The 16,129-nt window shown below is 47.9% G+C and overlaps 1 protein-coding gene across 2 annotated transcripts in view; it reads right to left on the reverse strand.

Moving 5' to 3' along the window:
• Positions 1-16,129, reverse strand: part of LOC309553675 (LON peptidase N-terminal domain and RING finger protein 1-like) — a 142,367-nt gene that overhangs the window by 28,828 nt on the left and 97,410 nt on the right. For both annotated transcript variants that reach the window (XM_082255009.1, XM_082255010.1), the window contains exons 9-10: positions 11,500-11,658; positions 2,480-2,792 (exon numbers count right to left, since the gene is read on the reverse strand). In XM_082255009.1, the coding sequence (XP_082111135.1) occupies positions 2,480-2,792; positions 11,500-11,658 (472 nt within the window). The remainder of the gene's footprint in view (positions 1-2,479; positions 2,793-11,499; positions 11,659-16,129) is intronic.

A 16,129-nucleotide genomic window follows, 5' to 3' on the forward strand; every position in this document is an offset into this window, starting at 1 on the left:
GCTGAGCTCCTGTGACTTGTCTTATACCCTGAATCAGACAGAAATCCTAAGCCCAAGTGTGGGACTGAGATAGTGGCGGTGAGTAATTTTTTTGGTCTTAATTATACCAGGACTTTATTTTTCTTGTGTTTTGAGAGACCAAAAAAGACTATTACAAGTGACTGGCTGGTGATCATGGGCTCTCCATATTAAAATATGAGTTTTTTCAACAGGAAATTTTAGAGTTTAGACAGCTATAGTGCTGTGGGAGGGAGGACCCCTCCATATCACAACACATAAATGCTCTAATCACATATACACAGTTGCAGTTATTTTTGGAAGTCCCTTAAAGACATGAAAATGGACTCTTAAGCTCATAAGCACAATACAATTAGTCTATACAATCTTCTTATCAACTTTAGATTTACCAAAACGATGTAATATGAGGACCTACCCAAACTACCCAATCAATCTGTTTTCAATCAGGCAGACCCTTGCACTACATACAATTGTTGTTCGTAGATCTAAAGGTGATTGTAAACAGATTGTAACCTGTAAACCTAAAAGTAGAACTTCTGGGGAACGGAGGGGCTAGCCTACCCCTAAAGGTGGGCTTGGGGTTTGAATCATTCTCGTAACCACTCGTTCGTACTGTGTAAAGCCTTTATTCCTTGTCTCTCTTTCTTCCCTTCTTTTTTCCTTCCTGCAATATAGGCAATACATTCTTTGTCATTTAATCTGATGGCCATTCCATATACTTCACCTGTTGTTCTCCTAGGCGTGAATTCCCGTATAATCAGGATGCAGTTCTCAAATATATGTCTTTTTTATATGATAATCTGAATGCTTACCAAATGTGATATTGTCAGATGTAACCGCCGAACTTGACCTTTTTAATTCTCCGTTAACTACTTTGTGTTTTACTGGTCTGACAGCTTTACATCTGGCATTTGTCTAACACTGTAAATGTCGATTAAGAATACATTGTAATTTAATAGTATGGCCATGTCACTCAATGATTGTTCTTTTGTTTGAAATTCAATAAAAATTGTGAAAAACACAACTTAAAACTCCTAACAAAAATAAAAATCCTTTCATGTGCTAGTAATGCTTCCACCTAATAATATTTCAGGTCTGTTCTTTCTTTTTCTTATCCCACCACCCCAAGAACAGCTACTACCATAATGGGTGCTTAATTTACAGCTTCCTAGGTCATCGTTGTGCCTACTGAGGAAGACAATGAATGATAGGTTTGTGCTATTGAGTAGACCAAATCCAGCTGCTTCTGATATGTGGCCTGCTGACTGAGCCCAACATCACTTTATCAGCGCGATACCGAGTGTAGAAGCAGGTGACCACAGTTGGTTGACTATCCACCCATATCCTTACCCAATCTACCAATCAGCCTAACTGAATACCAGGAATGTATTCACTGCACGGAAATTCCATGTGCTCAGAAGATCCTCTATTTTTGAGATCCAATACAACTATTACATTGTGCCTGCAGTTTTGCTTTGAAGCCCAACTCTAGAAAAATAAAAAATCGACCCTTTTAGAGGGAACACCTGCACTGCAAGGGTTAAAGGATTGTATAGTCTAGGGGCAGAGGATTAAGGAGTAAATAGTTACCTTACTCCTTGCTCCAGCAGGCTCCCTCCAGCACTGTGATTGGTTCTCACAGCTGTCTTCTAAGCTGCCAGCTCCAGTTGCATTCCAGCCTCCTTAGCCATACCATGCAGGATTAATATCCCTGTATGGTATGTAATGAAGCCGAGGCTCCACCCACAAATTTGTAGGGAAGGAGGGAAGTTTTGGAGCTCTCTAGAGCAAGTAATCAAGTAAGTGAAACAGCCTCTTCAATTTCCCAATACACACAATGAGCAATTACCCACTGCAGTGCAAAAGGCTCCATCGCAAGGGTGGCATTTCTTTATTTTCCTGGAGTTGGGCTTCAAGGCTGGGTTCAGAATTATGTGAATTGGATGCGGGTTTCCAATTTGCATGACAGGAGATTGTGACCGGTTCTCAATAGAGCTGGTTCACACATCTCTGGTGCATCTTTGGCTCTATTTCAGTTCCGAACTCAGGCAAAAATTCGGGCCTGATTCGTCCATGACTCGGAGAACAATGACACACCAGACCCCTGCTGCCAGCCGCATCCATTTTAAGTGTGAACCCAGCCTAAAGCAAACCAGTGATGAGAGAAATACAAAGAATGCTGTTGCTGACCTCAATCGGAAAATGCTAGTTGACTGGTTGCCCCACTTTCAATACTTCAAGACACTGCTGATCAGGAAAGTCAGATCGAAGTCAAAATTTGTAACAGGCACTTTTGTTTTATGTGAATAACCTAGAGAGTTCTGCAGCCACAGGATGAGCATACCCAACAAGAAAATAACATTTTCAGTCAGTCAGTTATGACAACCTCCATACTTTTTCACTAGTAGAGGCATCCTTTAAAATTGGAGTTATCTGCAGCCATTTTGTTCTGCACACTGACCTGTATGTTGTCTTCCTTTGGTGGTGGGCTGGTGTGATGCATGAAGATACGTCGGGGCAGACTTCCTCTCTGTTGTGAGAAGCATTCCTCCAGTTGTTGGTATACCATGTCATGTAATCTCTGCAGCTCCTCCAGCTCTTCTCCCTCCGCCTTCTTGTCTGACAGGTACTCTATCTCTGCTTTGTGGTAACCATCCAACTGACCTCTCTGCAGCACACGGAAACGTCTCCTGCCAATTGTCTCCACCAGTGATCGGCCATCAGGCAAATAGTCCAAGTGCAAGATCTCCAACATGCAACCAAAGTCTGCAAAGCTAGACACAGGAGAATTGGTTGTGAGTCATGAAGACAAGCATGCCACTAAGACACAAGTGGACTAGTTTACACAGCCTGGCCAACTATTGCCAATTTTGCCACACAGGAAAGAAAAGACACCCCAAAGACAGTCAGATCAATTCCCTGGATCAGGATTTTTTTACCAAATTTTTACGTGGCACTAAAGCCTCACCTTTTTTTACAGGTACATCCCTTTTGCCCTATTAAGCATTTGCCAGTTAATGATTATTTGCCACAATGACACTAAACCTTCTGTTTCTTCTGTGCAGCTTCCCTAAATTTCCAGTCATGGAGTGTCCACTCCGAATTAAAAAAAGCATCTGGGACATGTCCCATTATTCTTAGCATCTGGGTTAGCTGTGTATGTTCAGTATAGGCAGTGGCAGCAGGTATGCTGTGAGGGAGTATGTAAAGGTGGCTCTGGTGGGGCTCTAAAGGACTCTGGAAGCCAAAGAGCCACCCTATACAATGGATATAAAGACCAGAAATAGGGGGATGCAAGCAGAACACAATGTAAGTGCTGCCATTAGCCTCGTAATTAGCAAAAAAAAAACGGAATTTTTGTAAAATCTTACCTGTAAAATTCCTTTCTCTGAGTCCTCCGACAGTCGCCGCCATCTTCATATTCGTCACAATGGGGGTATTAGACTTTGCTCCGTAGGAGTAGCTAGGCAACAGAATATGTCAATATTAAAGCTTTTAACATATCCCCACCCCAGGGGGTGGTCCCCTCAGTCTATACCCTCCTGCTTCCTGTTTCCTGCTTCAGTTTCAGTGGAATAGCAGTAGAGTACCTAAACCCCAAAAGAGGGGCGGGTGCGGCGACTGTCGGAGGACTCAGAGAAAGGAATTTTACAGGTAAGATTTTACAAAAATTCAGTTTTCTCTTACGTCCTCCGACAGTCGCCGCCATCTTCATATTCGTCACAATGGGGACGTCCCAAAGCAGTGCAAACATAAGGGGTGGGAAACGCAGCCGCGCCTAAAGGCAACGCAGTCTTCACATCAAAGAAAGTAACCTTACCAAAGGAAGGAAACCAGCTGGGCAACACGAGAAAAAATTTGCTCAACGGGAGCAATAACCCAGGAAAAAAACAAATAACCCAGGGATAAAAAGAAATCCCAAACAGCCCAAAGGACCAAAACCAGGAACCCTAAGGGACCGCCGCACTAAGAACCTTGCGGCCAAAGGAAGCATCTGCCGATGCTTGAACATCCACTACGTGGAACAGAGTGAAGGTGTGCACGGTCGACCAGGCCGCCGCCCTACACACCTGGGCCACAGAAGCCCCAAGACGACAGGCCCAAGACGTACTCAGAGATCTGGTAGAGTGCGCCTCCACAGGCATAGGGGAAACTTTTCCCCGCAAAGCATAGGCCTGTCTGAACCAATTGGCGACGGCAGAAGCCGACGCCGCTATGCCCTTCCGAGGACCCCCGGAAGGACAAACAAAGAATCCGACCTGCTAAAAGATTCAGACGATTTTAGGTAAACCCTAATCGCCATGAACAGCATCCAAGGAGTGCAACTCCACCTCCTCCGGATGTTCAGACTTCGCGCAAGGCGAAGGCAAGACAATGACCTCACTGAGGTGAAATCCCGAAACCCTATTCGGGAAAAAAAGAAGGGTTAGGTCGCAAGACCACCTTAACCAAGTGAGTGACCAGATACGGACAATGGCAGGACAAGCTGCCAGCTCCGACACTCTGCGAGCCGACGTGATCGCCACCAAAAAAGGTGACCTTCTAGGACAACATAGACAACGAGATCTACCTGATCCGTACAAAAAAGAACCATGTTGTAACACGGACAGAACAAGATTCCAGTCCCAAAGAGGCAGAGGCACCCTCCTAGGAGGGACCAGATGCCCCCGAACAAAAGTGCCAACCAAGGAGATAGATGCCATAGGACGTTGAAAAAAGAACGGCCATCGCAGACACCTGACCCTTGAACGTAGCCAGCGCCAAACGCTGTCAACACCCTCTCAAAGGAAGGACAACACCCCAGACACCGACTACGGGCGAGGTGAAGACCCCCTGGACTCACACCAGGCAAAATAGGTCTACCAAGTACGGTAAAAGACCTTCCCCGAGGAAAAATTCCTTGCATCGATCAAAGTGTTAATGACCTCAGGGGAGAGACCCCTATCCCTCAGGACCTCGGTTTCAACAGCCAGGCCGGCAAAGCCAGCGACTGTAAGGCAGGATGAAATATCAGCCCTTGAGACCGGAGATCTTCCCGAAGAGGCAGACGCCACGGGGCGTCGACCGCCAAATGCACGAGGTCTGCGTACCAGGACCGGCAAGGCCAGTCCGGTGTCACAAGAATCACTGTGTTTCGGTTCCGAGTCCAACCTGCGAAGGAACCTGGGCAGCAATTGAAAACGGTGAAAACGCATACATCAGTCGGTACTGATGCCACGGAGCTACCAACGCGACTGACGCGTCTGCCCGAGGATCGCGTGGCCTTGCCACGAACCTGTTCACCTTGCTGTTCAGACGAGACGCGAACAGGTCCACCTCCGGAAGACCCCACTTCGCGCACAACATCTGGAGAACATCCGGACGGAGGGGCCATTCCCCCTGGTCCAGGGACTGGTGGCATCTGATAATCCGCCCGCCAGTTCTCCACCCCCGGAATACGATCCGCCGATATCGCCGGGACATGTGTCTCGGCCCAAGACAGAATGTCGGCCACTTCCCGAGCCGCCCGGGCTCTCTTGGTGCCCCCTTGGCGAAAGACGTAAGCCGCCGCCGTGGCAATGTCCGTCTGCACCCGAACCGGACAGCCCTGCAGCCCGTCCGGCCAACGATGAAGGCAGAGATTCATCGCACGCAATTCCAGAATGTTGATCGGAAGGGAGGATTCCGCCTCCGACCAAGTTCCCTGGGCGGACAGAACGCCCAGAACACCACCCCAGCCCGACAGGCTGGCATCCATGGTGACCACCGTCCATGAGAGAGGACGAAAAGACTTGCCCCCCGACACCGCCGGGGACTGGAGCCACCACAGAATATCCCTTCTGGTGCGATGGCCCAACGAAATCTGGAACCAGAGATTGCGGTCGCCCGTCCCACCTGGACAGGATCTCCGCTTGGAGACCCCACGTGTGAAACTGGGCGAAGGGAATCGCCTCGAAAGCCGAGACCATCAATCCCAGACATCTCATGCGCGTCCGGAGTGACGAGCACGGAACGTCCCTGAGGGACCTGACTTCTCCTGAAGAGTCCTGAGTTTGTCGTCCGGTAGGAAGACCTTCGCCTGGACCGAGTCCAGAATCATTCCCAGGTAGGGAAGACGAATCGACGGACACAGCGTCGACTATGGAGAATCAATCGCCCAACCAAACTCCTGAGAGTCAGCATCGTGAAGGACAGGTCCTCCTCCAGACCCTGGCTGGTCGCAGACCGAACCAGAATAACTTCCAGATACCCCAGGACAGAGATGCCCTGGGCTCTCAACAAAGCCAGAAACCGGTGCAAGCACCTTGGCGAAAAAAACCCGTGGAGCCGAAGCGAGACCAAAAGGTAACGCCACGATTGGTAATGATCCTCAGCAATGGCGATTCGAAGTCACCTCTGGTGACCCTCGAAAATCGGGATGTGAAGGTATGCATCCTTCAAATCGATGGAGGCCATGAATTCCCCCGGAACCAGGGCAGCCACCACCGACCGCAGGGATTCCATGCGGAACTTGCGAACCCGCACAAAGCGGTTCAGAGCCTGGAAGTCCAGAATTGGACATACCCTGTCCTCCTCCTTGAGCACAGTGAACAGATTGGAAGAGAACCCCCGAAATCTGTCCTGATGAGGCACCGGAACCACCTAAGGGAAAAAATCTGCTCTCCGGCCGGGAGAGAAAACTCGATCTTGTAACCAGAACGAACGATTTCCTGAACCCACCTGTCCCGAACACGGGCCAACCAGGGTTGAAGAAAAACCGAGCAAGCGTCCCCTCACCCCAGAACTGGGTGAGGGTGCCCCTTCAGGCCGCATTGTTATGGGCAGCGGATCCGGACTGGCCGGACTTATGCTTACCCGACCACGGCTTCTTTTGGGAGCCTTGGCCTTTGAATGGTTCTCCCCTATAGGGCGACCGAAAGGTACGAAAGGACCCCTGAGAGGGCCGAAAAGAAGCATGCTACTTACCATGAGCAGCCTTAGCCTGGTGGGATCGGGGCAGGAGCGTGCTCCCACCACCCGTGACCCCCTTTATCAGTGCATCCAAAGATCCGCCAAAAAGGCGAGATCCATCATAGGGCAGATTGGCTAAGGTCCTGCACGAAGATTGGTCCACAGACCAACACTTCAACCAAACCAGGCGGCGAGACAATACCGCCACACTGTGTACACGTGCAGCCAACGGTACTATATCCAGGTCCGCATCACACAAATACACGACACCCTGATGGATTTTATCCACCATATCCAATGTCGCCGGTGAGGCTGAATCAGCCACCAGGACGCGCCTGAGTGCCTGCGTCCAATTCGCGACAGCCTGGGCTGCCCTAAGCGAAGCAAATAGAGCCTTTAGCATAGAACCCGTAATAGAGTAAGCATGACGGGCAAGAGACTCCAGGCTCCTGCCCGTAGCATCCCGGAACACCGAGGTATACTCTGCAGGAATCGCAGTGGACCTATTCATCAGTAGCGGGCGCGAAAGGATAACGCAGCCTGAACCTACTTGGTACAGCAAAAGGCTTGCGTATATTGCGCCATTGTTCCTTAACAGCGCGCTGAAAATCATCAGTGCAGGGAAAGACCTGCGATGTCTTGCGTCTTTTCTGCGTCCCATAAGCTGCCAGGGCAGCAGGAGGACGTGTCAACCCGTAAACGCAGTGTTTGCTTGATAGAAGCAACCAATTCATCCATGAGTGCAAGCTCTTCAGGCGAGCCAGGGGGAGAATTATCCACCCCATCTACCTCAGCCTCCACCACGGACCCCACAAGACCCAGGGAGGAACGGGACCCTGAAAAGGAGACCCCAGCTATAGCAGCCCCATCACCAGCACCCTCTGTCAGAGGAGATTGAAAACTCTGGGTCGTTGTGTGGATTGAACAGCCACAAGCAGTAGCACCTGAGCAGCAAGATTAGCCACAACCGCAGCCAAAACCCCCCCTGGGGGGGAAAAAACAGCCCTTGGTCACCCACCAAGTGGTAGGAAATTTGTGTCCCTGAGAATCCATTGCCCCCATGATAAGCCGGAAAATAAAGGGTTAATTGCCCCTTAAACAAGCGCGGCGAGCGCTGCCCACCGCACACACACACTGGCACAATTTTTACCCCCACCGGGAGAAAAAGGCTCAACACAGGCAAGGATAAAGGGATAGGGAGGTAAAAACCTGTAGAGACCATCGCTGCTGCTGCTGCTGCCTCGATCGGTGCACCCAGGGAGAGGAAGCGATGCAACACAGGGAGCTCCATGAAAGCCTATGGAAGGCTACAAGAAAATGGCCGCCCGCAGTGATACCATGCGGCCGGAGCGAGCGCTGCCAAAATGGCGCCGTTTGGCGCCGAAACCGCCGCTCCTCCACCTCAGCGAGGTGGACCAAACATAGCATAGCATGTAAAAACATGGCGGACCGCCGCAGCGGTCGCTGAAAGTGCCCCAAACATGATAAAAATCATGCCCCACAGCACACAGCCGTTCACACATACACAAACTGACACAGACAGTGCAGCACAGCCCCCCCTCCTTGCAGCCCACAGCATGCAGCCAGAGAGATAGGGATTTCAATAGTGTGAACACAGGCAGGGTTACACAGTCCCAGACTGACACCCCCCCAACAGACAGGTCCCCACATAGATACACTTACCTCCTAATGGCGTGGGGAACCCGCACAGGCGAACAAGCCCCTGCGCATGTGGCAGGGAGAGTCGCATCCAGGATGCAAAAAATCGGGGTTAAGAAACCGCACAGCGTCCAGTGAGGTAGCCACCTCAACCAATCATCCCTGCACCGAACAGGGATGGGTCGTTCACTGTGCCAGGAGCGTTACCTGGCTGAACGCTCGATGGCAGGCTGGGAAGCCACTGACCCACATCCTGCGACCAGGGGGATCAGCCCGAGACCCAGCCCGCATGATCCTCTTCATCAGAAGAACTAACTAATGCTGACAAAAAGAACAGCTAAGTAAAGAGAGAGAAAAAACTCAAACAAAAAATCAAAAAAGAAGATAAAGGCTGAGACAAAATGCCCCAGCATAGAGAGATCCAGCTACTCCTGACAAGCTAGACATTGAAACTGAAGCAGGAAACAGGAAGCAGGAGGGTATAGACTGAGGGGACCACCCCCTGGGGTGGGGATATGTTAAAAGCTTTAATATTGACATATTCTGTTGCCTAGCTACTCCTACGGAGCAAAGTCTAATACCCCCATTGTGACGAATATGAAGATGGCGGCAACTGTCGGAGGACGTAAGAGAAAAAGGGTTTAATTTACCTTTGGACATTATAATGCCAAAGAGCATTTTAAAGTCATTCAGAGTAAAATGATTGGTTGTCTTGACAAGTCAACCACTGATACCTTAGACATGCTCCTGTGCCACTTTCTTTGCCTGTTGGAGTTCTGGGTCAAATGCTTGTGTAAGTACTTATTTGATTTGTGTAGGAGCTTACACAGGGTGAATGATCTATCATGGCAGAGTTCAGGCCTAAGGCCAAGCCACTCTTATCCAAACACTGCATTCTGGGATGAAAGGGAGAAGGTCCCCATGCCCAAAAATACCTGGTACAAGCGAGCATGTTGTGAAGGTAACTCAGCCGGCAGGGAAAAAGTAGCTTGTTGAGCGAAAATGTCACTTTGTCCATGAAAAGAACATGGACACATTCTCTTTTAACAGCATACTTTAAAAAATTTATTTGGATTGTGATAATGGAAGTCAATGGGGAAGCCATCTATGGTGACGGTTTCCAAGGACAGGAAATAAAACGCGAACAGCCCTAGAACATGAGTAGAGAATGATATCAACACAGCATGGATGTATATGTAATTAACCTTACCATCAGCTCCTTCAGTCGTCTATAGTTAGGTTTCCTGAGCCTGTCAGCCTTTTTAAAGTTTTTAAGCTAAACCTGCTTATCAGCAGTCAACAGAAGATGCATACATTATCTTTATTAAAATGAAAACCTTCTTCTGTGCCCACCAGTGCCAGATGTCCACTTTTCAATGACAGCAACCCAGCAAGCCTATATGAGTGCCCTCACTTAAAAATAATTAGTTTAACATTCTTTAATCTCTACATGAGTGAAATATTTAGATTTACTTCCTCCTGGCCATATTCCAACAGTGGCCACTAATTAACATATTTTGTTACAAAAAGCCGTGACTTGTCCTGCTTGCTGTAGCTTTGCCAGGGCAGGGCTGGTTTTGACAACCTCAGGCTGTCGAACAAAAAACTTTTTCTAGAATTGGATAAAGTAGGAAAGATCTGCAACTCCTGTAAGGTTTTGCTGTTATCCAGGGCTCTGTTAACAGAGAAGTATGGCCAAAGATTTTCTAGCAAGCTTCTCTTCTGGGTCACAGGAGTGCATTTAGTTGTGCTCTCCAGTGACCCAGAATCAGCCGACAGTGGGCTTTAGCTGATGTCGCAGAGCTGTTCCAGGCTCTGGAAGGATCCCAACAATAATGTCAGGATCCTCCCAGATGCCTGACTGGCAGCTGGTTGAAAGATGAGTGCCTGAGCCAGCCGGTCCTGCCCCTTCTCCAGTCTGGAGCTTCAGTGAGCGTTGGAGGGGCAGAGCAGAGAGCCAGTGACTGGCAGTCACCACTCTCTGCTCAGAGCAGACCAAGAACTGAGCGATCAGTGGTCATGTGATCGCGCAGTTCATGGTGTTAGACTGATGCTGCAGCCATTTAAATAATATATATATATATATATATATATATATATATATATATATATATATATATATATATATATATATATATATATATATTTGTTTTTAGCTCACACTTCTCTTTTAAAGATATTTACTGCACTTCTGTTTTCCCAGACAGAAACAGAAAAACATTTTTTGCACAAAGAAGTTTATATGTTGTATTTGCACTCTAAGTGGTACTGTTTTTGCAAATTTTAAATGTTTTAATGCGGAATCAATAGCAAATTTTTTTTTAACCCTTTTTTCATAAGTTTTGGCACATAAGCACTTTTTTTAAATTGATGGACTTTCACTAGCTATTGGTTTGTTTTGCACATTTTAGGTCATAATTGCACTATAAGTGGCACTGTGTTTGCACTGTGGTTTATGGTTCAGATACCTTCATGGATGAAAGCTATTGTATACCCAAACAGTGACTGCATCTGATAGGATAGATATACTGTTCGGCCAATATTATTTCACCTAGCTCGGTCAATTTTTTAAATCAACTTTTGTTAAGAAGGATAGTACTTGCAGGGCCACCTGCTTTAATTTTGGCCGATCTAGCAGACAGACATGGTCAGACACCCCCCTCTTCCTCCACAATACAAGTCTGTCTGAGGACACTTGTGATGAGGGGTGCAGGTGGTAACCATCTATGCCAGCATAGAGCACTGGAGTGGGAGGCAGGAAATCAGAAATCACAACAAATGGTGCTACAGGACTATAAATAGATGAAAAACAGCTCTTATCCGCCACAGCCTGGAAGACAATACAATACAACACAATAGATATGTGAGCAACAGAGACAAAGTGTTTGGTACCTCTTCCCACTCTCATAAAGGCACATGCCAAAGCTCTTGGTCCCAGTTTCAAGGCAGCGACGCATCATGAGGCGATACCGTGGTTCAAAAACATGGAGAGGACAGGGTACTCCAGGAAAGGCCACCGTGCACACAAAGATCGGCACATTGCTGACCAGGCTGCAAGAGAGAAAAATACATACAAGATTGGATGCATACTTTATCTAATGATATACACATTTAACCAATAACAGAAGAAGCTTCACTGGCTTTTTCCCTTGACCAAAGCAACGTGTTCTTTGGTGAATTGTTCTGGCAGAGTCCCCAGCAGCAGCTAAAGACTGGTGTTCTCTGTGAAAGCAGCGATCTCTCTGCGGCAGTCTGACACAACCTCTGCTTAGTTAGAGCTACTTGCAATCAGCCACGCTGATGACTGCAGAGCTGCACTTCTGACTAAAGAGAAAATCAGTTCTACAATATCTACTATAGCAATAATCCAAATATTTGCTCTTCAACAAAATAGCCATATACCTTGATATTTATTGTTTATTTGTATTCTTTCCTTGTCAATGCAGATATATCAGGTTGTAAGCCAGTGGCGGAACAACTAGGGTCACAAGAGTGGCGTATGCGACCGTGTCCTGGTGTTCCGTCAACATGGGGGGGGGGGCCCAGACCTGGCATTTCCCCCTGCACCTTCAGCCGGCAGTTTACTATGCAGTGGGAGTGATCAGCAGCTCTGTGGTGCCGGCGATATCTCCCTCTGACCCAGGCAGGCACCGGTAACAGTGCACAAGCAAAGCAACTAATTTCTGTACTGAAGCCGGGGCCTGCTTAGGTCAGAGGCCCCTCCACTGTATAGCTATACTGCTGGCCGTAGGAGTAGAGGGAGATGCCGCGGGCACCATAGAGCTGCTGATCTCCCCCTCATCACCCACGGCATGTTGAACTGCTGGCTGGAGGGGCAGGGGGAGGTGCCGAGAAATACAGAGCTTCCGGTCAATATGTGCAGCAGAGGTGAATGGCCATGGGGTGACCAAGGTACCTAAAGTACACTGCTGTGTGTGTTGGGGAGGGGGGGGGGTTAAAGAGAAATGTTATGGGTTGAATATGTGCTGGGTGGGGGGTTGGAGGTGCAGAGATGTGAAAGTAGGTAAAGAGATTTGTTAGGGAGAGTGTGTGTGTCTTGGGGGAGCAAAGATACGTGGTGGGTCAGCCTGTCAGTGCTCAGACCATACGCCGCACACTGCATCAAAATGGTCTGCATGGCTGTCGCCCCAGAAGGAAAACTCTTCTAAAGATGATGCACAAGAAAGCCTGCAAACAGTTTGCCGAAGACAAGCAGACTAAGGACTACTGGAACTATGTCCTGTGGTCTGATGAGACCAAGATACATTTATTTGGTTCAGATGGTGTCAAGCGTGTGTGGTGGCAACCAGGGGAGGAGTACAAAGACAAATGTGTCTTGCCTACAGTCAAGCATGGTGGTGGGAGTGTCATGGTCTGGGGCTGCATGGGTGATGCTGGCACTGGGGAGCTACAGTTCAGTGAGGGAACCATGAATGCCAACATGTACTGTGACATACTGAAGCAGAGCATGAACCCCTCCCTTCAGAGACTGGGCCGCAGGGCAGTATTCCAACATAACGACCCCAAACACACCTTCAAGATGACCACTGCCTTGCTAAAGAAGCTGAGGTTAAAGGTAATGGACTGGCCAAGCATGTCTCCAGACCTAAACCCTATTGAGCAAATGTGGGGCATCCTCAAAACGGAAGGTGGAGGAGTGCATGGTTTCTAACATCCACCAGCTCCGTGATGTCGTCATGGAGGAGTGGAAAAGGACTCCAGTGGCAACCTGTGAAGCTCTGGTGAACTCCATACCCAGGAGGGTTAAGGCAATGCTAGAAAATAAGGGTGGCCTTAGCAGAGCATTATCCCCTCCCTTCAGAGACTGGGCCGCAGGGCAGTATTCCACCATGACAACGATCCCAAACACAACTCCAAGATAACTACTGCCTTGCTAAAGAAGCTGAAGGTAAAGGTGATGATCTGTTTTTATATCTATGCCCTACAGATTATTCTAAATTGTGAATTCTAATGACAGCCTCACTTTAACCACTTGCCGACCAGCTGATTTGGCTCTATTGCACGAAATGATATACCTGTACGTGTGCACACTGATTGGCAAGAAGGGGAGCCAATCAGCGGGTCCAGCAGATGCGATGTTCCGCGGCCACCCACGATCACTCCCCATAGAGACAGATCGGCGGTCTGTCTATGTTCCTCTTGTGAGTCCATCCCCTACACAGTTAGAAAGCATCCCCTAGGGACACACTTAACCCTTTGATCGCCCCTGGTGTTAACCCCTTTTCTTTGCCAGTGTCATTAGTACAGTAACTGTAGTAGTAGTAATGTCACTGGTCTCCTCAAAAGTGTTAGGTGTCCGATCTTGTCCACTGCAATGTCGCAGTCCCGCTAAAAATTGCTGATCGCTGCCATTTCTAGTAAAATAAATAAATAAATAAAAATTACATAAATCTTTCCCCTAGTTTGCTGACGCAAAAACTTTTGCGTAAACCAATATACACTTATTGGGATTTTTTTTACCAAAAATATGTGGCAGAATACATATTGACCTAAAATTATGAAAAAATTAGATTTTTTACATTTTTTATTGGCTGTGTTTTAAAGCAGAAAGAATAAAATATTGTTGTTTTTTTTTTTTAGAATAGTCACTCTGTTTTTGTTTATAGTGCAAAAAATAAAAACCGCACAGGTGATCAAATACCACCAAAAGAAAGCTCTATTTGTGGGAAAAAAGGACATCAATTTTATTTGGGTAAAGCGTCGCATGACCGTGCAATTGTCAGATAAAGTAACGCAGTGCCGTATCACAAAAAAATGGCCTGGTTATTTGGGTAAAGCCTTCCGGTCCAGTACTCACCTAAGAATCTAGCAACTATAGGAATATAACTGGGAAAGTAACCATCTACAGACAGTAAACATTTGAGACACTCAGCAGGTGATTTATTTTTGCTGAGTTAGTTTAAAGCAGTATTAAGCACACAACCAAAAATGTAATGTATTGTAGCTTACCAATCTTTAGATGTGGTCGCTGCATTCATTTTCTTTTTTTTAGACTCTTTCCCTCTCTTTTCACCTGGTGATATGGCCAGTAACACACCTCCTGTATTAGAGCGCCCCCAATCTGGATGAAGGAGCACAGGGGCACCTTAAGACTAGTATTAGATGTACCAGCAGATTTAGATACACCAGTGTTTTTCAACCTTTTTTCAACCAAGGCACCCTTTAAAATTTGGCAGAATCTCGAGGGACGCCAACTAAAAATTTCGAAAAAATGTAATTGTTACTTACATCAATGGGATTCAGGAGTGCATTATATGGGGTACAAGGTTCAGGAGTATGTTGTATGGGGTGCAAGGTTCAGGAGTACGTTGTACGGAGGGCAAGGTTCAGGAGTGCGTTGTACGGAGTGCAAGGTTCAGGAGTGCATTGTAGGGGATTGAAGATTCAGGAGTGCGTTGTACGGGATGCAAGATTCAGGAGTGCGTTGTACGGGGTGCAAGGTTCAGGAATGCGTTGTACAGGGTGCAAGGTTCAGGACTGCGTTGTAAGCGGTGCAAGGTTCAGGAGTGCGTTGTACTGGGTGCAAGGTTCAGGAATGCATTGTATGGGGTGCAAGGTTCAGGACTGCGTTGTAAGCGGTGCACGGATCAGGAGTAGGTTGTACAGGGTGCAAGGTTCAGGAACGCGTTGTACGGGGTACAAGGTTCAGGAACGTGTTGTATGGGGTGCAGGGTTCAGGAATGTGTTGTACGGGGTGCAGGGTTCAGGAATGCTTTGTACGGGGTGCAAGGTTCAGGACTGCTTAGTACATGGTGCAAGGTTCAGGAGTGCGTTGTACAGGGTGCAAAGTTCAGGAAGGCATTGTACAAGGTGTAAGGTTCAGGAATGCGTTATATGGGGTACAAGGTTCAGGAGTATGTTGTACTGGGTGCAAGGTTCAGGAGTACGTTGTACGGAGGGCAAGATTCAGGAGTGCGTTGTACAGGGTGCAAGGTTCAGGAGTGCATTGTACGGGATGCAAGATTCAGGAGTGCGTTGTACGGGATGCAAGATTCAGGAGTGCATTGTATGGGATGCAAGATTCAGAAGTGCGTTGTACGGGGTGCAAGGTTCAGGAATGCGTTGTACAGGGTGAAAGGTTCAGGACTGCGTTGTAAGCGGTGCAAGGTTCAGGAGTGCGTTGTACTGGGTGCAAGGTTCAGGAATGCGTTGTACGGGGTACAAGGTTCAGGAACGTGTTGTATGGGGTGCAGGGTTCAGGAATGTGTTGTACGGGGTGCAGGGTTCAGGAATGCTTTGTACGGGGTGCAGGGTTCAGGACTGCTTAGTACGGGGTGCAAGGTTCAGGAGTGCGTTGTACAGGGTGCAAAGTTCAGGAAGGCATTGTACAAGGTGTAAGGTTCAGGAATGCGTTGTACGGGGTGCAAGGTCAGGAATGCGTTGTACGGGGTGCAAAGTTCAGGAATGCATTGCACAGGGTGCAAGATTCAGGAGTGCATTGTATGGGATGCAAGATTCAGAAGTGCGTTGTACGGGGTGCAAGGTTCAGGAATGCGTTGTA

Source organism: Pelophylax lessonae (assembly GCF_965119305.1).
Source record: "Pelophylax lessonae genome assembly, chromosome: 4".
NCBI classification, from domain to species: domain Eukaryota; kingdom Metazoa; phylum Chordata; class Amphibia; order Anura; family Ranidae; genus Pelophylax; species Pelophylax lessonae.